Raw genomic sequence first — 21402 nt, forward strand, 5'->3', positions numbered from 1 at the left:
AACCAGAAAAGCCGTTCCTCTGGCAATCTCCCCGAAGGGAGATCGCTGCTCACTCTGCTTAAAATCTTTTCCGTGCGCAAAACGCCTCTCTCCGGGGTTTTGAAAAGGGTGTGAAGACTTCAAAATTAGTTGCCACCTTCCGTTTCTCTGCGTGTGGTGAAATGGGCACCGTTTTTTTAAGGCTCCCCCCCCCCTTGCTTTCCTTCTCACCCCCCCCTCAACCTACACCTTCCTTCCCACTCTCTGTTCTGAGAAATAAATGCCTTTCGTCTGTGTCAGATAAAAATCTGCTGGGCTGATCTGTCACAGTCTATCTGATGGGAGGTAGGGGATCCCAAGGTTTTGCAAAAGGTCATGGGCAAATTTAATTTCAGTGTGTGTGGTTTTAATTTTATATTGCTGATTGCAATGTAAAATTAGTTGTTCCCTTCGTTGTTCCCTTTACCTTCCTGCGCAATTTACAGTTGCTAGCTGGGACTGGTGAGAGCACAGTGACCCCTGGTGGCCTAAAGGTTCTTCGCAACGGGTGGCCCTGATCCCGAGATCTTCTGCTTTGCATTTGGACAGGGCGAGGGGGAAGGTCTTCCGTGGGTGCATGGGAACCCGGATGTTTCCGATTCAGTAGGGCAGCTTTTTTATGCCCCTATTTAAATCTGTCTTCCATTCAGAGCAATGAGGACTGGAATCTTAATTGGGGGAAAGGGCAGGTAGCTCAGAGAGCAGAGCACTTGCAGCGCATACAGAAAGTTTCAGGCTCAATTGGGAACCTCCCCGATTCTGGGTTGAGATTGATAGCCACAGCACACACCTTGTTGAATAAATGTTTTGGGGGCTGCTTGGTCTGCCTGCATCTCTCAAGGAAAAGGTGAGGCTGGATTCTGGCACAGAGTTTATACAGTGGTACCTCTGGTTGCGAACGAGATCCGTTCCGGAGGCCCGTTCGCAACATGAGCAGAACGCAACCCGCAGCGGCGCGTCTGCGCATGCGCTGGTTGCGATTTGCCACTTCTGCGCATGCATGTGACATCATTTTGTGCGTCTGCACATGCACGAGCAGTGAAACCCGAAAGTACGCTTTCCGGTACTTCCGGGTCGCCACGGGACGCAACCTGAAAAAACCTATCATGAAGCAAAACGTAACACGAGGTATTAATGTATTGTGTTAATTTTCCCTGTTAGAATGCCCAGAGCTTTTGTGCCGTTTTAAAACATGCCTTTCACATTGCGGCGGCACCTGTTGTGCTATGGAACTGTGGCTGTTCGGCCGATAGATCCACACGTCGCACTAAATTTCATTTGTGGCAGTGGGTGCCATGAGGAGCGACAACAGACGTCATTGAGCAATGCAACTCCTCCCCATCTTTTCTGCGCATGCTGCCTTTGGTTCGCCTGCAATTCCCCCATAAAGAGAGCAGGAGAGAATGTTTTGCTGTTATATAGCGCCCCAAAGTTTGCCACTTTAAGCCTGCAGTTTTCCAGGTTTCGGGGGCTGCAAACTCTCCCCCCCACCCTAGAATCAAATAGCATGCGAATAAGTGCCAAACCTACGTTATAGTCCATTATGTTTGTGGAAGTGGCTTTTGTGCCATGCGAAAGCTCAAATATCATGTGGAATTAAACAGGGAAACACATTCTTTATGGAATTGAAAAAAACTGAATCGTACAATTGTAGAGTCGTAAGGGACCCCAAGGCCATCTAGTCCAACCCCCGGCAATGCCGCCATCTCAACTGGAATCATCCATGACAGACGGCCGTCCTACCTTTGCTTAAAAACCTTCAAGGAAGGAGAGACCACAACTTCCCAAGGGAGACCGTTCCACAGTCGAACAGCCCTTACCATCAGAAATTCCCCCCTGATGTTTAAGCATGTCCTGTAGTCCGTTAGTTTCCTAGCATTAGCTTCTGTGCGGTGCGGAAACTCAGATATAACACAGAAATTACTGGTTAGGGAAATGTCAGGGAGATGGAATAAACTGCCGTGGGGGGGGGGGGTGCGCCCGGAACCGGTCCAGGAGCCACCCATGGGCTCCTTTCAGAGAAGGTTTTTCCCGTTCGCAGGGGGCTGAAAAGAAGGGATGTGGGGAGAAAGCCTTGAGGGGGTTGATGGAACTCGGATGTGGGTTGACACCATGCGCCAGCAGACCGAAATGTTAAAGCAACAGGAGGAAATTGAGGGGGGAGGCTTGTTTTCAAGGCCTGACGGAGGAACCAGCGAGCTCCTCTTTGAAGCGTCAGCGCTGTGGCTTAAGCTTCGCGTGCAAACCCTCCTCCTCCATTCCTCACGGCAGTTTTGCTCCCCCCCCCCACCGCACTGCCGCTGCTTGTAGCACCCGTCGGAGACCCCCTCAAGTTGCTGTCGGAGACCCCCTTTTAAAGCACACCCCTGCCTGCGGAGAGTTTTGCAGCATCACTAGAGTCCGGTGCCTCTGTAGGTTTTGCAGCCAGCCCTGTTTAGGGAAGTTTTTAACGACTGGTGTTTTGTTTTTTCAAAAAAAAATTATTGGTTTTCCACATTTATCACAAAATGACATGACGAAACACACAACAAAGAAAAACACACTACAATAAAATTAAACACAAAAAGGAATTATTTCTTCTAATACCTAATTCTCATAACATTGCTAACTGACTTCCTCGAATCCCCTCTAACTGAATTTCATTATATTACATTTATAGCAGTTCTCCAAGTTCATGTTTCTAATAATATTAACTCCTTTCATTTACTAACCTCTTCTCCTTTATTAATATTCCAATCCTTAATGTTTACTACCACATATCCTTATTCTACCCCTAGGCCTATTTGTTACTTTCAAGGATTTTCTATTTATCTTATATTACAATATTTAGCTTTGAATATTATTTGAATTTCTTCCAGTCCTCTTGTGTTTCATCTTCTTTCTGGTCGCGGATTCTTCCAGTCAGGTCGGCCAGCTCCAAAAAATCCAACATCTTCATCTGCCATTCTTCTATTGTTGGTATTTCTTGCAGTTTCCAATTTTTGGCTAATAATGACTGGTGTTTTAATGTATTTTTAATCTTCTGTTGGAAGCCGCCCAGAGTCGCTGGGGAAACCCAGCCAGATGGGCAGGGTAGAAATATTATATTATTATTTATTCCCCTTGAGAAATGCTAAGCAGATAGATCAGGGGGCAGGGAAGCTTCGTCCCTAAACGTCTTTGGCCCCCATCGTCCAGCCTGGACACGGAGGTCCAGCTCCAAGGACCTTCTGGCGGTTCCCTCATTGCATCAAGTGAGGTTATAAGGAACCAGGCAGAGGGCCTTCTCGGTGGTGGCACCTGCTCTGGGGAACGCCATCCCATCAGATGTCAAGGAACAATCTGACTTTTGGAAGACTTCCGAATGCAGTCCTATTCAGGGAGGGTTTTAATGTTTGATATTATTTGTGTTTTAATATTCTGCTGGGAGCTGCCCAGAGTGGCTGGGGCAGCCAGGTCACATGGGTGTGGGTGAATTATTATTATTATTATTATTATTATTATTATTATTATTGAGACCGAGGGCCACACTCCCTTCTTGGCAGACTTCCTAAGGGCTGTATGCCTGTGATGGACAGGGCCAGAGGTTTAAGTGAGTGAGGTGACGCATGCATTTTCTCCTTTGTACGGTACTCTATTTTCCACACACACAAACACACAGGCCACATTCCTCCACGTAAAGCACTATGGTGCCATTTTAAGCAGTCCTGGCTTTCCCCAGAGGATTCTGGGAGCTGTAGTTTGTGACGGGTGCCGAGAGTGGTCAGGAGAGCCACTATTTCTCTTGGAGAACTGCAATTCCCAGAGTTCCCCTGAGAAGAGGGGTTGGCTGTTAAACCACTCTGGTCCCTGCAGGAGGGAGATCCATAGTTTAACTTCTCTGCTGCTCCAGAGAAGCGGACACGGAGCAATGGATCCAAACTACAAGAAAGAAGATTCCACCTAAACATTAGGAAGAACTTCCTGACAGTAAGAGCTGTTTGACAGTGGAATTTGCTGCCAAGGAGTGTGGTGGAGTCTCCTTCTTTGGAGGTCTTTAAGCAGAGGCTTGACAACCATATGTCAGGAGTGCTCTGATGGTGTTTCCTGCTTGGCAGGGGGTTGGACTCGATGGCCCTTGTGGTCTCTTCCAACTCTAGGATTCTATGATTCTAACTAAAGAAATACTTTATTTTCTCTGTCCTGAATCTTCCAACATTCGGCTTCATTGGCCGTCCACAAATTCTAGTGTTAGGATAGAAAGAGAGGAAAGCTATTCTCCATCCACCTTCTCCGTGCCACACCTAATTTTATAACCTTCTGTCTTGTGGTCTCTTTTTTACTTTTCTTCCAACGTGTTTCTGAAGCCTGTGTCCCCGTTCACTGGCTAGAAATGCCGCCGAATAAGATTTCTATAGAGATGTCCTCTGCTTTGAATAATTTCAGGTTGGCTGCTTGCAATGTTAAACCGCTTTATCGTTTTGCGTGTTTGATTCGATTCCATTTACGAATCGCCTCCGGTGAAATACCTCAAAGCGATTTCTCCGTTAAAAAACGCAGAGAATAAAAACGATGCGCCGAAATACGAGGAAGCGGATACTTTAAAAAGACAGCCGTGAAAACACAGGAAACGAAGAACGAGAAAAAGAACGACAGCAGATATCGCAGATACACACACGCGCAAAAAAAGCCATGACCTTTCTAGCGTTTGGTAATGATGCAAGCTTCCTAACTTCGCTCTGCCGAATTAATACCTGTAGTTGTGTGGGAGAGGACTGAGCTTTTGGTTGAGTCCGAAACAAATCAATTCAAAAGTGCTGATCTAATTGAGTTCTGGAGTTTGATGTCATCATCTTACCTGGTTGGCCCTGGTGAAAACAGGATGCTGGACTTTGAAGGGCGTTGGGCCTGATCCACCGACGGAGCCCTTCTTATGGAACCTCCAGGTCCAGAGGCAATCTATCTGGACTTGCAGGTTCTTAAGGGCATGTGGCCACTGTGAGTGCAGAATGCTGGACTAGATGGGCCCCTCTGGCCTGATCCAGCCACAGAGCTATGGAACCAAGGAAGTATAGAATTGGAAGGGACCCTGCAGATCATCTAGTCCCAACCCCCTTCAATGCAGGAATATGCAGGTGTACCATACAGGGATCAAACCTGCAACCTTGATGTTATCAGGACCACCCTCTAACAAACTGATCTCTTCTGGTGTTCTAATAATAATAATAATAATAATAATAATAATAATAATAATAATAATTTATTATTTATACCCCGCCCATCTGGCTGGGTTTCCCCAGCCACTCTGGGCGGCTTCCAACAGAACACTAAAATACAATAACCTATTAAACATTAAAAGCTTCCCTAAACAGGGCTGCCTTCAGATGTCTTCTAAAAGTCTGGTAGTTGTTCTTCTCTTTGACATCTGGTGGGAGGGCGTTCCACAGGGCGGGTGCCACCACCAAGAAGGCCCTCTGCCTGGTTCCCTGTAGCTTTGCTTCTCTCAGCAAGGGAACCGCCAGAAGGCCCTCGGAGCTGGACCTCAGTGTCCTTACTTCTTTTGGGATGGAGTTTGAAAGATCTATTTATTTTATTCCATTTACATCCTAGCCTTTCCCCCCAAGGAGTTCAAGGTGGCAAGCACAGCTTTCCCCGTCCTCATTTAATCCCCACAACACCCATGTAAAGTAGGCTGAGAGTGAACGAGTGGCCCAGTGTCACACCCAATGGGTGGGGGCTTCAACCCTGGTCCCTCCCAGGTCCTAATCTTACACTCTAACCACTGCGCCACCGCCACCGGCTCTCTAAAAACAAGCAGTTCTGTATATTTTTGCTGTGCAACTCTCCACCAAAGGAATGTGCTCAAGAAAAGGCATACGACAGGGTAGAGAATGCCGAGAAATGCATGCGTTCGTGAAAATGATGTACAAAACCGTTCTGCGAGGATGAATTGTTCGGCAGAAATAGGGGGAATTGCACGCAGAGGTATAAGGGGAAATTTGTCACGAAATGGTTTTTCATGAGGACTGCCTTAAAGAAAAAGGAAAGGAAAGAAATTTGCAAACCAAGGCGGAGAACGGAACTTAAAATTGGAGATCAAATATTTATTGCTATGGTCAGTGCTAAGGCTATGGCCTTAAGGTTGGAGAAATGGGAAACTGGGAGAAAGTGGAATTATCCGATCCCCGTTTGCACCTGTGATTTGAACCCCACCCCACTCACATTTATTCCAAGATATATAGATAGATAGATATATAATGGTGTTAAGTTATTGACAGTTTTGCTTCCAAGCCCTTTCCTAATGGTCCATAAGATGGGAATTTCATTTCTTACAGCTGCCACACATTGGCTCAGCATTTGTATTATGTGCTACGGCCCCAAGGCCTTCTGTTCAGACCCTATTAGTGTAAAAGAATGGGGGGCAGCCAAAATGATCAAAGGGGTGGAGCAACTCCCCTGTAAGATAAGGGGGCAGCGTTTGGGACTTCTTGGTTTAGAGGAAAGTCAAGAAGGAAGTAACTTGATAGAGGTTTATGAAACGATGCTTCTCTTAAGGGTAGGACTCGAACCCGTGGCTTCAAGCTACACGAAAGGAGATTCCCAGTAAACATTCGGGAAAACTTTCTGACGGTAAGAGCTGTTCGACAGTGGAACAGAAGCCCACTAGAAGTGGTGGACTCTCCTTTCTTGGAGGTGTTGAAGCAAAGGTTGGATGGTCATCTGTCATGGATGCTTTGGCTGAGATTCCTGCATTCCAGGGGGTGGACTAGATGACCATTGGGTCCCTTCCAATTCTATGATTCTATGAAAGTGGATAGAGAAAATGTTTCCCTCCCTGTCGTAACACTAGAACTTGTTGACTTCCAAGGAAGCTGAGTGTTGGAAGATTCAGGAGGGATGAAAAGAAGTCCTTAATCCAGTGCATGGCTAAACTGCAGAACTCCCTCCCACAGCAGGCAAAGGTGGCCGCCATCTTGGGCGACTGTATTTATCTTTTAATAAATTTTATTAAGGTCTGCAGAGGGGAAATGCAAAACTTAAAATCTCTTGCCAAACCGAACCAAGACTTTTATCTAGGTGCAATAAAAACACAAAGGGGCAGGATGGGGAGAAAGAAATAGAGGAAGAGAAAGAAAGAAAGAAAGAAAGAAAGAAAGAAGGTTAAAAGAGAAAGATAGAAAAATAAGATTCAGAAACTAAAGAACCTCCAATTCTTCCTCCATCCGCTATGCAGAAACAAAATTCACTTCTTCTAATCTAACATATAACATCTCAAAAAGCAACTTTCTATAAACATTCATCTTACATCCTCAAACCAGCGTGGGCGTCTTTAAAAGAGGATTAATTGATTGTGATTTTATGTAAACTGTGTTACTTTTACTGTTGTTAGCCGCTCTGAGCCCGGCTTCGGCTGGGGAGGGCAGGATATAAATAAAATTTTATTAGTTTTTTTTATTATTATTATTATTATTCGATCAATTCAAAGGCTATCCATGTCTGGTCGCCATGTTGGCTGCGCTGCACTTCCACAGGTGGGCGAAGGGCCGATCTAGACTTGGTCGCTGCAACCGCGACCACTTTGTTTGGGTGCCGAGATCACTGCAGTCGTGTTCCTGTTTTGTGAGTCACGATCAAAGGGATAAACGACTGACGGCAGAGGAACTTTTGCTTGGGGGCAAATCACCGTCAGTAAGGGGCGAGGCAGCGGAGCTGAATCATAGAGCTGTGGGAAGACAGTCTCGGGTCAGAGACAGGTTGCAGGGCGAGAAGCAAGGAAATATAAAGACACACATATTTTCCAAAATAATCCTCCCTGCCTTTTTGAAGCCTGTGTTCAAACCGGGTTCATCTTCAGTTTTCGGGTTTCGCATCTGGGTGGCCACTGTGAGAACAGGATGCCGGGCTGATTCAACTGGGGTCTTCTTCGGTCCTTATGGAACCTCCTGGTCCAGAATAGTCTATCTCGATTCTTAGGTTCTTAAGGGCATTTGGCCACTGTGAGAACAGGGTTCTCAGCATCGCCTATCAGTAAGTCAGAATATCTCAACCACTTATTCTCCATATTTAACTTTTTTTATGCCTGAGCTTCCATTGGTGAAATCCATTTGGGTGTTTTTCTTACCAAAAAATCCTGATATCTAATCCATACATTATAAAGCGCCTTTCTGATTATATGCTTCTTAAAACCACTATGGGTCTTTACTTTATCATACCAAAGATATGCATGCCATCCAAACCTATTATCCAGTCCCTCCAAGTCCAAAATATCCTCATTTTCTAATTGAATCCAGTCTTTAATCCATCAGAAGGCCGCTGCTTCAAAATATATCTTCAAATCAGGCAGGGGAAAACCTCCTCTTTCTTTTATGTCCGTAAGCAGCTTATGCTTAATTCTCGGTTTCCCCCCCTGCCAAATAAATTATGAGAACAGGGTTCTGGGCTAAATGAGGACCACTTTGGGCTCATCCAGCGCAGCTCTTCCAGTGTTCTTCATTTCCTCTATTATGTGGGGAATGTTGGTGAAAATCACATTTTTAAAAAATGACAAGATGGAGTATTGGGGGGGGGTGAGCAATAAGTATAATGCAGCAATTAATAAGAATAAAAACACGAGGGCGCGAGGGGTGGGAAGTCAAAAAGGGAAATATAAGTGAATGATATATTGTATGTGAGGTAAACTTGTTTAAAACCTTTGAAAAAATCTAATAAAAAATAATATTTTTAAAATGTTTTATGAAACAATCACCCCCCCCCCAAAAAAATGCATTTTAGGAAAAATGGTGTGTAAAATATTGTCACATTTTTGTGAGGAGTTTAAGATAAAATTGCAAACTCAGGTGGAAAACAGGAGAAATTGCGAGAAATGGAAAGGTTTCTCCGTTGTCAACCTGAAGTTCCCAGCAACTGGTACCCAAAAGCATGCTTTCTCTGGCAGTGGGGGGAAAGGCAGGTGAGCTTTGCCCCGCAGGTGAGGTTCTGCTGTGATAGCAACCTTGCTCTTTATGAGAGCAGCCGAAGGTTCAGGCAGTTGGTGTGAACATCCTGGGCTCAGTGGAGCACGGTCATCATTGGGTCAATAAGGAGGAGGCTATTTCAGTGGGTCTACTCTGAGTCAAGGGACACAGGTGGCGCTGTGGGTTAAACCACAGAGCCTAGGACTTGCCCATCAGAAGGTCGGTGGTTCGAATCCCCGCGACGGGGTGAGCTCCCGTTGCTCCGTCCCTGCTCCTGCCAACCCAGCAGTTCGAAAGCCCGTCAAAGTGCAAGTAGATAAATAGGTACCGCTCTGGCGGGAAGGTAAACGGCATTTCCGTGTGCTGCTCTGGTTCGCCAGAGGCGGCTTAGTCATGCTGGCCACATGACCCGGAAGCTGTACGCTGGCTCCCTCGGCCAATAAAGCGAGATGAGCGCCGCAAACCCAGAGTCGTCTGTGACTGGACCCAATGGTCAGGGGTCCCTTTACCTTTACCTTTACCCATGTACTATCTAAAACCAGAGTGACCCAAACCCCCAATCCGTGTACCTCAGTATGGTTTACAGAAGGCATGTCCAACTCCCAAGAGACTGCGATCTAAAGGTAAAAGGTAAAGGGACCCCTGACCATTAGGTCCAGTCAGCCGAAAAAGCCCTGGCTCTAGTTGAGGCCAGCCTAACCTCCCTGTGGCCCAGGATTTCCAAGATGTTTTTATTTGAAGACCGTAAGGTCCTCCGTGGGACATACCAGGAGAGGCGGTCGTGTAGGTCCGAGGGTCCTAGGCCGTATAGGGCTTTAAAGGTTAAAACCAGCACCTTAAACCTGACCCTGTACTCCACTGGGAGCCAGTGCAGCTGGTATAGCACCGGGTGAATGTGATCTCGCAGCGAAGACCCCGTGAGGAGTCTCACCATGGCATTCTGCACCCACTGGAGTTTCTGGGTCAGTCTCAAGGGCAGCCCCACGTAGAGCGAGTTACAATAATCAAGTCTGGAGGTGACCGTCGCGTGGATCACAGTGGCGAGTTCAGGGCGAGAGATCACATTCGCAGAGAGGGCTATCCATGGCTATTAGTCTAGATTGCTATGATCTGCCTTGCCATTGCAATGCTTCTGAACACCAGTTACCACAGGAGGGGAGAATTGCTCTTGCGCTCGGTGACTGCTTGCAAATTCCCCATGTTATGCAACAGGATCTTATGTTCTCAAGGTGCTATACATGGTGTCCCCCCCCCCGTTTAATCCCCACAACAACCCTGTGAGGTAGGTTAGGCCGAGAGGCAGGGATTGACCCACGGAAATCCACTTCCTGAGGGAGGGATTTGAACCGTGGTCTCCCCAAGGTCCGCACTCGAACGGTTACGCCACCCTGGCTCCCCTTGAGGTTCTCCGTCCCCAAGCCTCGCAGGGCTCTTTGCGTCCCAGGACCCCTGGCGTCCTGCCGCTCTCGGTCACGGCAAAGGGAGTTTGGGGTTGTTTCCCTTGCACCTTCACTCTTGCCAGAGCGCCCGGGCAAATTGAGTAAGACACGCAGAGCGGGTGGGAGTTGCTGTGTTGTGCGTCTTTCCTGCTTTGATTCATGTGGCGAGAGTGTCAACGACTCAGCCCTCCTCCACGCTGCTGCTGCGGCTGCCCCTACGCTGTGAGAGGGGGAAGGAAGACGAGGGGGGCCATGAATCGGCAGCAATAAACACACAGTCATCTTGAATGCCTCTTTGCCTTTCATCCTGCGTTGTGGCTGGGCTTTGTTTTGCTCTCTCTTTCATAACAGGTGCAATTTTTGAGCGAGAGCAGATTTCGATGTCGTGTCGAACGTGCCGGTGGTAGCCTTTCAAACCTAGAGTTGGCCAGGTTCAAAACCCTTTCCTGGCATGTTGTGGACTTCCCAGATACCAAGGGGGGCAGCAGGGACAGGAAGGCAGGCTGTGGTTGGAAAGGTGCGCTCTCTGTCTTCCCGGGAGGTCAGGAAGTGGTGTCAGCAGTGGGATCCCCTCTCTGGGGAAGGGAGGGCTCTGAGCGGGAAGGGGCAAACCCAGTGGGAGCCAGTGACTCAGCCATGACCATAACCCCAACATCAGTAAGAGTTTAACACAGGGGCGGAGAGCATCTGTGATGTTTTCCAGGTGCTAGGACTCCGACTCCCATCAGCCACCACGAATGCGAGCAATGGTCAAGGGTAATGGCGCCGTAGTTCAGGAACAACTGCGAAAACAGGTTCCATTGTTCCTCCCGAAAGAAGCCGTTTGGTTGCTTGAAAGTACCATATTTTTCACTCCGTAAGGCGCACCTAGTTTTGGGAGGAGGAAAACAAGAAAAAATTATTCTGAATCCCAGAGGCCAGAACAGCAAGAGGGATCTGGCTTCTGGGATACCGTGTGGCTGTTCTGGCTTCTGGGATAACCGCGCCAAGCCTCTTCGGGGCAGCGGGATGAAGGCTTCTCTTGCCCAAAGAGGCTGCGCGCGGCGAAAGCAGAAGCCAGGACAGGTGCATCGCTGAAGGGCCGCTGTGCAGTTCTCCCTCCTTCGCAGGAGAGGTGCTGCGCAGAGAGGGAGAACTGTGCAGCGCCCCTTCAAGCAAAGCTGGAGAAGGAACAGAAGGAGACCCCTCTGTTCCTCCTCCGGCTTCCAGGACAGGCGCGTCGCTGAAGGGGCGCTGAGCAGAGAGGTAGAGCTGCGCAGCACCCCTTCAGTGAAACAGGAGGAGGGACAGAAGGGGCTCCGTTCCTCTTCCAGCTTCCCTGAAGGGGCGCTGTGCAGCTCTACCTCTCTGTGCAGCGCCAATCGCTCCATAAGACACACTCACATTTCCCCTTACTTGGTAGGAGGAAAAAAGTGTGTCTTATGGAGCAAAAAATACGGTATTTATAGGTGTCTAGGATCAGAGCATCAGAGAACAGAAAGTGCCATTAACATTCTCACATTCAGGCCAGCCGCTGGATGGTTCTAACCTGCAATGAACATCTTGCGCACGCAAATGGGCCGTCACAGATTCAAGTGATTATGCTTTCAAAAGTCCAGGCTAGAGTTGTGGAACATCAGAATGCCACTTATTATTCAACTCTACATGAACATTAAAAAAAAAAAACTTGCCCCCAAAGGGAAAATCAGGAAAGGGATGGTTTCCCAGGGACCCGAAGCTCAGGGCTGTTCTGGGTGCCTTGGGAAATGAGGGCAGCAGGGAGCTCAGATTGGGCCAGAGTGGCGCTCTGTAGCGTGTTGGGTGCCTGATGGTTTATTCTGCTCTGTTTTGTATAGAAGAACTAGGTGAGTTTTCTTTTTTATAACCTCCTACCCACAGTCTGTCACAGCTGATGCCTGTGCCTTTGTGACCCCAAATACCACAGCTGGGAGTAGAAATGAGCCCCCTTACCGATCACGTTCTCCTCGCCACGGCATCCTCTGATGTTATCAGGACCCTTGGCAGTTCACAAACAGCTATACCGCTCCCGGGTCTACTGACATCTTGAGCCCCCCTTAGAAAACACACCAAAAAATAAATTAAAAAGTTTAGGGTTTCCTGGAAACCAAACCCACACACCCCAGCCTGGGTCTCCAAAAAGCCAACAGGCGCTTTTCTGCCACACTCACCCGCTGCCACCCCCCTCGCCTAGTTCACAGACCCCTCGGCGCCTCTTCCCCATGACCCCAATCGGGGAGGGGGGAAAGAGTTGTCGGCCCCGAAGGGCGGAGGGTTAAACTGCCGCATCAAACAGGTTGTCACCTTGACTGGTTTGGGAAGCGCTGCTCTTGTGTGCAGGGAGAGTTGCAAGTGATGGTTTGCTTTGAGCCCCATGCCCAAGCCCTTAGGGTGGCTGCTGATGCGTTCCTTGGCACAGAGCATTGTGGTGCATGTGCTACCCAGCAGACAACCGTCCTCTTCTCCCATGTGCAAGCGGGAATGCTCATTTGGCTGCCTTCCCAAATCCAGGTCCCTTCCGGGATTTGGAAAAACCAGGGTTACTTTCCCCCTTTTAATAACAAAAGGAGCCTCTGCTGGGTCAGGCCAAAGGAGCCCACCTGGGGCAGCATCCTGTTCTCACAGTGGCCAACCAGGTTGCCTGTGGGAAAGTTGCAATCAGGATCCAAGTATCAGGGTCTGGTCTACGGGCGGATCCAAGTCTGGTCTAGTCCCAGTTGAGGACGTCGGGACCGGGGGCAAGATGGCGGGGTGAGAGCAGGAACAAGAGTCCAGAAGCCAGGGGTCCGAGGGTTAGGAAGCAGGGAGTCACAAAGTCAAGGGTCCGAGGATCGAGAAGCAAGAAGTCACAAAGTCAAGGGTCTGAGGGTCGAGGAGCAAGGAGTCACGAAGTCAAGGGTCCGAGGATTGAGAAGCAAGGAGTGATGAGTCAAGGGTCCGAGGATCAAGGAGTCAAGGAACCAAACACAGCAAGGCAGGAAACGAGTTGCTGTGGCAAAGAGCCGAAGGGAAATGCTGACCTTATACCCCTTCCTGGCTCTTGCCACCAGGTGCAGTGAGTTACCAGTCGGCCTCACCTTTGCGGCCACGCCTTGCCTCTCCAGAACAAACTTAGGAAGGCCCCAATCCTGCGAAGCCCTACTGGTCCCAGGGCCTGTGGCTCCTGCATGCACTCCTGACACCGAGCTCAAGAGCAACTCTCCCCTCCTGCAAATGCTTTTCAGAAGCATTGTAGCCGTCGATGCTCCTCTCCTCCATGAATTTGTCTAATTCTCTTTTTGAAGTTGTCCTAGTTGGTGGCCATGCTGTGGGATCAAGGTCCACAGTTTCTGCGCTGCACGGAGAAGGACTTTCTTTTCTCTGTTTTGAATCTTCCAACATTCGGCTTTCACTGAATGTCCACAAGTTCCACCCATTTTCTCTCGGCCAGGCATAATCTTACAGACTTCTATCACGTCACCTTTTCTTCGCTTTTTCTCTGCACTAAAAAGTCCTAAACACGACAACCTTTCCTCCTTAAGAGAGTTGCTCCTGGAGTGATGCTGATCTAGATATCTTCTGCTACAACCTCATTTCGATTTCCCCATTTTCTCCAGAGAGCTATGCGTCCTGCACACTTTGAGGCATCAGGCCATGAACTCCACCCCTCAGGTCATGGATTCAAAAATGGAAAGGGATAAGAAATGTGGCCAAAAAAAATAGAGAATGATCTCAGTGCCCTCATAGGTTGCATTGTTCGTTCCTATGCTTTGCTTTTCGTGATGCACGAGAGTGCGTGGACACATTGGGCAGATGCCACACGAACAAATAACCCTACTGTGACTCCGTGTGACGCCCAGATTGTGTACTTGTTGTGTTTGTCGGTTCAGATGACCCCCGACACATACACAATTCACTCATGCCCAAGGGAGCCCATGTTTTCTGTTCGGGGTAGGGCCTTTTCAAAGGCGCCCTAGTGTGGTGTTCTTGAAAAACGAAGGCAAGATGGTGTCGGGCCCTGTCCGGTTGCTATAGTAACGCAGCCTGGGGTTGCCATCTTCTGTCAGGCAGGCCCTCCAATTTGCCTGGCATTCTTGATAGTCAGCAGTTTCACAAGAGGGCAGGGCGTTTTCCTGTAGTTTCTGAGCCTGGAGTCCAACCCAGCGACATTTCTCATCCTTTCTCATTTCTGTAACACCATTTGGGACCCCAAAAAATCTGTTTGTCATTTTCTCTCTACCCTGCTCTTCGATTACTTACATTCAAGATGGTGGCAACTAGGGATGGGCGGATGTGCCCACTTTGGTTTCTCATTCTTTCAGTTTGAGTTCAGTCCTCTGTGTTTCCTCATCAATTTGCGATATGTGTTTTTAAAGTCCTCGTGAAAATTCATCGACGTTTCAGTCCAAAATTTCTCCCATTGCACACATTTTCATGTGCAGTTTTTTAATGCACACATTTCTTTGCAAAAAGGTTTCCCCGGCGCATTTTAAGCATGTTATTTTCACTAAGAGGCATGCATTTCAATGCACACTTTACACTAGTATAGTATTTTTGTGTACAGTACTGGACTGGAGAATTAGATTGCAAAATTCAGAGCAGTGCAAATTTCAAAGGATACTTCTCTAAACGTGCAGATTAGAGCCACATTCACCCCATGCTTTTAAAGCCCTGTTATACCGTTTTAAACAGCCATGGCTCCCCCCAGAATTCTTAAATTTGTTAAGGGTTCTGGGAGTAGTTAGAACAGCCCCACAGAGCTGCAATTCTCAGTGTAGTTTAACAATCAAACCCTCTTCTCAGGGGATTTTAGCTCTGTGGGAGAAATTGGGGCACCACCTAACAGCTCTCAGCACCCTTAACAAACCACAGCTCCCAGAATCCTTTGGGGGGGAGCCATGATAATTTAAAATGGTATTATAGTGCTTTAAATGTATGGTGCGAACACAGCTGAAGTGAAGATTGCTTTTCGCTGCAAATGGAACCGAATCTCTTCCCCACCCTGAAGGACAACGGAGAATTGGGGAGGGGGCTCTGTTTGTCTCGAAAGAGTGGATTTTTAGCACAGCTCCTCGCCCGGAGCGAACGGGGTCCGCCTTCATTCCTTTTTCTGCTGACGCAAGCGCCATTTCCGATGAGGCAATGGAAGCTGTGACGCGGAGCCTAGACGGGAATCAACTCCCCGTTTCCGAACCGCATCAGCACGTATATAAAATACAGATACATATATGATTATTATTTTTTGCTTATTTGGTTTGTGTGTTTTTGCTCTCCTCTTCATTTTGCAATCGACCCAATCGTGTGCACCCAGAGCTCTGTTGACCTCGCGTCAGGAGGGCGGATTTACTGGCATCAATCTCTGTATAAAAGTGAGAGTTGTTCTTTACTGGCAGAATCTTCGAGGTGGACGGGCTGACTAATTTAGGGGCTGACTCATGCGGCTTCTTGTGGTTCAGGGAAGAAACCACTGGCCTCCGTGGTTTAATTTTCCTCCCCTTTCTATTATTAATATGACATGACACTAAGGTAGCTGCAGGTGATGCAATGCAAAAAAACAGTGCCGTTTTCCCTGCCTGTAAAGACCCATAGATTCTCACATAGCAGACAGAGTGCGCTGAGGGTCTCCTTGTGACAGCCCTGCAAGGGGGACTAAGGCAGGAATGGACAGGTGTCAACTTTTCCAGGTTGACTTAATTATTATTTTTAAAACTAGACTTCCAGGGGCTGGCAACTTGAGTCAGGCGCAAACGACTTAGGTTTGTAGCCAGCAGTATAACTCCCTACTCAGCGTAGACCCGTTGAAATTAATGAGCGTGTGCCACGTGGTGCATGCTCTAGTTATCTCTCACTTGGACTACTGCAATGCACTCTACGTGGGGCTACCTTTGAAGGTGACCCAGAAACTACAACTAATACAGAATGCAGCAGCTAGACTGGTGACTGGGGGAGGCCGCCGAGACCACAGAACACCGGTCTTGAAAGACCTACATTGGCTCCCAGTACGTTTCTGAGCACAATTCAAAGTGTTGGTGCTGACCTTCAAAGCCCTAAACAGCCTCGGTCCAGTATACCTGAAGGAGCGTCTCCACCCCCATCGTTCTGCCCGGACACTGAGGTCTAGATCCGAGGGCCTTCTGGAGGTTCCCTCCCTGTGAGAAGCCAAGTTACAGGGAACCAGGCAGAGGGCCTTCTCGGTGGTGACGCCCGCCCTGTGGAACTCCCTCCCACCAGATGTCAAAGAGAAGAACAACTACCAGACTTTTAGAAGACATCTGAAGGCAGCCCTGTAGGGAAGCTTTTAATGTTTAATAGGTTATTGTATTTTAGTGTTCTGTTGGAAGCCGCCCAGAGTGGCTGAGGAAACCCAGCCAGATGGGCGGGATATAAATAAATAAATTATTATTATTATTATTATTATTATTATTATTATTATTATTTTCAGTGGATCTACTTTGAGTAGGACTGAGTTGAGTTGCAGCTCATAAGACCTAACCCTGCAGCAAAACACACCCACTCCAGATCTAATTTCTACCCACACGCTTGAGCTGAGAGGCAAGGCTGGTGCTCACATTACTCTGGACACGGGTGCAAGCCGCCTCTCTGCACATGGGCAAGGGGCCGTGTGAAAGAGTGCAGGGTGCTGGACCAGATGGGTCCTCGGGGTCTGATCCGGCAGCCAAGCTCTTCTTAACGTCGTATAAAATGCCGTGACAAAGGGTGGGAAAATAGATTTTCTTGTGCTTCTGTCTCACATCTCGGGGGTCTTCCGTCTCCCCTTCCCACAGCCACCTGCAGAGGTGTGATGCAGCCCCCTCCCCTTTCATGTGGTTTGCTGCACCGACATCCCTGCCTCCGCACGGTGGGTTCTCCCCGGTGCCACCCCAGGGTGGTTAAACATTTCTGGTGCGAGAAGCGAGGTGGCCATTCTGCCTCGAAGCAGCTGCCTTGTTGCTCCCCCTGCCATCGCTCGCCGCAGCTGAGCTGCGGTTATTCAGCGGGGCCAGCGGGGAAATGGTCTCTGCACGTGCCTTGGGGCACTGTTGTCAACGACAATTTGCGACTCGCAGCTCGTGGTCCCGGGGCTGTGCGGCGGCGTTGAAAAAGAAGGTTCTGCAGTTGAGAGACTTGGGGAAGGACCCAGGAGTCCTGCGGCGACTGTTGGCGTGATAGCAGAGCAATGGCAGAACCGGCTCAATTGCAAGCGAAAGACCAAAACGACCCAACAGGGGTCGAGGGGAAGAAATTCACAACTAAAAACGGCGTGTTTTTGGTCGCTGTCGTGAAAGCAACAAGAGAGGAACCAACGTCTTGGTTCCCAGGGGGTGAGATTTGGAGATCTTGGGGTGTATTCCATTTATATTCTCACACACAATACAGATCCTTTCAGCTCTGCCCCAAACCTGTGTAGGGGATTTTTTGGGAAATATCCAGGCAGCGGCATTGTGTAACTTACGTAAGGCAGGCAGGCAGCCCCAGACTAAGGGCTCTGCTAAAAATCTGTCTTCACGCAATCCTTTTCAGTTTGCAAAAGCACTGAGCTATTTCATTGGTCCTAACAGGAACTCCAGGGACCTAGGCCCACTTTCCTGCAAAACTGAGAGAGAGTGACTTCTCCGTGGTGACTGGTTCAGGCAGGATTCGAACTCAGGTCCCTGTGAAAGGTGGGGAGGTTTCGTTTGGTTCCTAGAAAGTATGAGCAGGAAGCCCTTTCCCTTACCACCTCAAACCCCTACCGGAAGCATGTGAGCCGGTAAGGATTTTGAAAGCAGAAAGGGACGGACACTTGTCATATGCTCAGAGGCTCTCTTGCCAGGTGGTGTTCCGAAAGCCAGCGAGGAAGAATGTAGTGCAAGGGTGCCCCCTAGTGGACCAAGGTCTGTATTGCAGCTGGTGTTTTTTGCCAAAAGGGGACAAAAATGCACCTATCTTTCCTAAACAGTCTGGAAAACAACAGAAGAATAACTCTTTCATGACAAGCGCCATACTGTCACTCGCTGGGATGTTGGGCTCCAAAGACGTCCATTTCCTCTCTAACTCTTTTGCCTCATTTCCTGGCAGTAGCAAAAGCCGGGTAGCATCTTTCAAGGGCGGCGGGGTCCTTTGTGCTCTCAGCAGTGAAGTTTGGAGTTCAAATCAGAACCTGCGAGATCTGGACCTCGTTTCAGATCCTCACATGTGGGCCGAAAAAGCAGAGGTTCTGCTTCCATATAAGACCAGAGCATGTTATCCACGTTATACTCTATATTTGACTTTTCTTCACATTGTTTTATTTATGCCTTATGGATTTAATATACTGTAAACTGCTTTGAGATTTTTCTTACCAATATAAAGCTGTATAGAAGTTAAATAAATCCAGATTTAAGTGAGGACACAACCAGCTGAACTCCATATCTCAAAACAGGAAGTAACCTAGCATAGGAGTTGTGGTCTTTCAGGAGGTTTTCAAAGAGCATTAAAGAAATTCATGCAGGCGAATGGCTGCTAGAGTTGGAGGCAGCATTGCTTCAATCAATCAATCAATACCAGTTTCTGAATACTGGTTCCTGAAGGCCACAGGAGGGCAGAGGGCTCCCCTTGAGGCAGGATCCTGGCCTAGATGGGTCACTGGCCTGATTCAGTAGGCTCATGTGCTCATATGGATCTGAGGGATCCAGTAAGGCAGCTCCTTAAGAGTTAAAAAACCCGAATGCAAGTGAACAAAACAAATCCAGGTTTGGCTAGTGAATAATAATAATAATAGTTATTATTATTAATAATAATAATACCCCACCCATCTGGCTAAAAGCAGAATAAAACTTCAAACATTAAAAGCTTCCCAAAACAGGGCTGCCTTAAGATGCCTTTTAAAACTCAGTTAGTTGCTTATTTCCTTGACATCTAGTGGGAGGGTGTTCCACAGGGTGGGTGCCACAACCGAGAAGGCCCTCTGCCTGGTTCCCTGTAACCTCACATCTCACAATGAGGGAACCGCCAGAAGGCCCCCGGAGCTGGACCTCAGAGTCTGGGCAGAACGATGAGGGTGGAGACACTCCTTCAGGTATACTGGACCGAGGCCGTTTAGGGCTTTGAAGGTCAGCACCAACACTTTGAATTGTGCTCGGAAACGTCCTGGGAGCCAATGTAGGTCTTTCAAGACCAGTGTTATATGGTCCCGGCGGCCACTCCCAGTCACCAGTCTGGCTGCTGCATTCTGGATTAATTGTAGTTTCCGGGTCACTTTCAAAGGTAGCCCCACATAGAGCGCATTGCAGTAGTCCAAGCGAGGCTGAGTGAGATCAATGCCATTTTAACTAATGTGTGACAAAGTGAACCAAGTTTTTAATGACAAAAATGAGTGCAAGGATGAGTTCCTAACTCCCTATACAGCTCAGAAGCAGGTAAATGGAGAGACCTCTTTAGCCCTTATGCACCTAGTAAAAAAGGAAAAGGTAAGGGGACCCCTGACAGTTAAGTCCAGTTGTGGCCAACTCTGGGGTTGCGACGCTCATCTCGCTTTATTGGCCGAGGGAGCTGGCGTACAGCTTCCGGGTCATGTGGCCAGCAGGACTAAGCCGCTTCTGGCGAACCAGAGCAGTGCATGGAAATGCCGTTTACCTTCCCGCCGGAACGGTACCTATTTATCTACTTGCCCTTTGACGTGCTTTCGAACTGCTAGGTTGGCAGGAGGAACGGGAGCTCACCCCGTCGCGGGGATTCGAACCACCGACCTCCTGATCGGCAAGTCCTAGGCTCTGTGGTTTAGACCACAGCGCCGCCCGCATCCCATATACACCTAGTATATTTCTTCAATCCATGAGAGCGCCTTTCCCGCACGCTTCAAAGATCTCGGTATCCCCCTCCACAGGAACCCAGAGCAGGGCTTTTAGGGTGGCCGTCCCTGTTCTGTGGAACAGCATCCCTGGCGAGAGGCATCAGAAATCACTGGAGATTTTTTGTTCCAACAGGCTTTCCCAGCTGCACAAATGGGTCTTTGCAACTTGTTAGAGTTTTAGTCTTCTTTTAAACCTATATGTTGCTTTTGTGTTTTTAAAACTGTTCTCGCTTACCTCCTCTGTGTGTGTGTGTGTGAATCGCCTTGAGGCGCTCGTTTGGAAAGCGATTAACAAATCAGTTGCAATCACAAAAACAACCCTAATTTCTGCGAGCTCCTAATGAACGCAAGCCTAAAATGGAAGTTTCTTATTTTAACCAGATTTTGCCTTCTTTGTTTCTCCCTCCTCCCTTACTACAGCCCAGATCGAGGTGATCCCCTGCAAGATCTGCGGAGACAAGTCCTCTGGGATCCACTACGGCGTCATCACTTGTGAAGGATGCAAAGTGAGTCGGAAGAGGCAGCCGCAATCCTGCTATGGGCATAGCTGTCAACCGTCCCTTATTTGGCGGGAAACCCCCTTATCCCAGCGCCGTGTCCCGCTGCTGTCCCTTATTGATGATGTCCCTTAAATTTCCCGGGTTTCAAAGGAAGCAGCTCCTCTCCCTCCCTCCCTGCTGGCCAGGGAGGAGGGAGGCTCCAACTGTGTTGCTTGGCTGCGTTGCTCACCCAATAAGGAGTCTAAGAACGACTGGGGGGTGGAGCTTGCATGCCTTGTGCCGATCAAATCAGCCGCCTTGCCTGGGGACTCGCCTTTGCTCAGCGCTTCCCAGCGGAGAGGTGACGGTGGTTTCCCTTGCTGCATCCCCTTTGCCGGGTTGCTGCGCTGTGGGAACCACCGCTTGAGGCTTCGTTTGGCTGCTGGCTGGGCTTTCTGCCTTTGGCTCGGAGGGGCTCAGAAGTTGAACATACTTGTGTCCGGAAAATCCCTTATTTTGGCTGCTGATCCCTTATTTTTGAGGCTGCTGTTCCCTTATTTTCAAATCTGTAAGTTGACAGCTATGGCTTTGGGTTCCATGGCACTCATCAGTGCCATAGAAACCCAGATCAGCTAAGGGTGTCATCCTGCAAAGGCCGAACTACAACAGTTCAGTGGGAGTTGTGGCCCCAAAACATCTGATTTTATAAATAAACTAGGAGTCTGGTAGATCCATTCCAGCTCCATATAAAACGTTTTTGGTCTTCT

The 21402-nt window shown here is 48.5% G+C and overlaps 1 protein-coding gene across 2 annotated transcripts in view; it reads left to right on the top strand.

Annotated features, from left to right (window-relative positions):
- RORC (RAR related orphan receptor C) overlaps nt 1-21402 on the top strand; it is a 93904-nt gene that overhangs the window by 54784 nt on the left and 17718 nt on the right. For both annotated transcript variants that reach the window (XM_028710987.2, XM_077920200.1), the window contains one exon: nt 20577-20662. In XM_028710987.2, the coding sequence (XP_028566820.2) occupies nt 20577-20662 (86 nt within the window). The remainder of the gene's footprint in view (nt 1-20576; nt 20663-21402) is intronic.

The sequence above is a fragment of the Podarcis muralis genome, chromosome 16, assembly GCF_964188315.1.
Source record: "Podarcis muralis chromosome 16, rPodMur119.hap1.1, whole genome shotgun sequence".
Classification (NCBI taxonomy): domain Eukaryota; kingdom Metazoa; phylum Chordata; class Lepidosauria; order Squamata; family Lacertidae; genus Podarcis; species Podarcis muralis.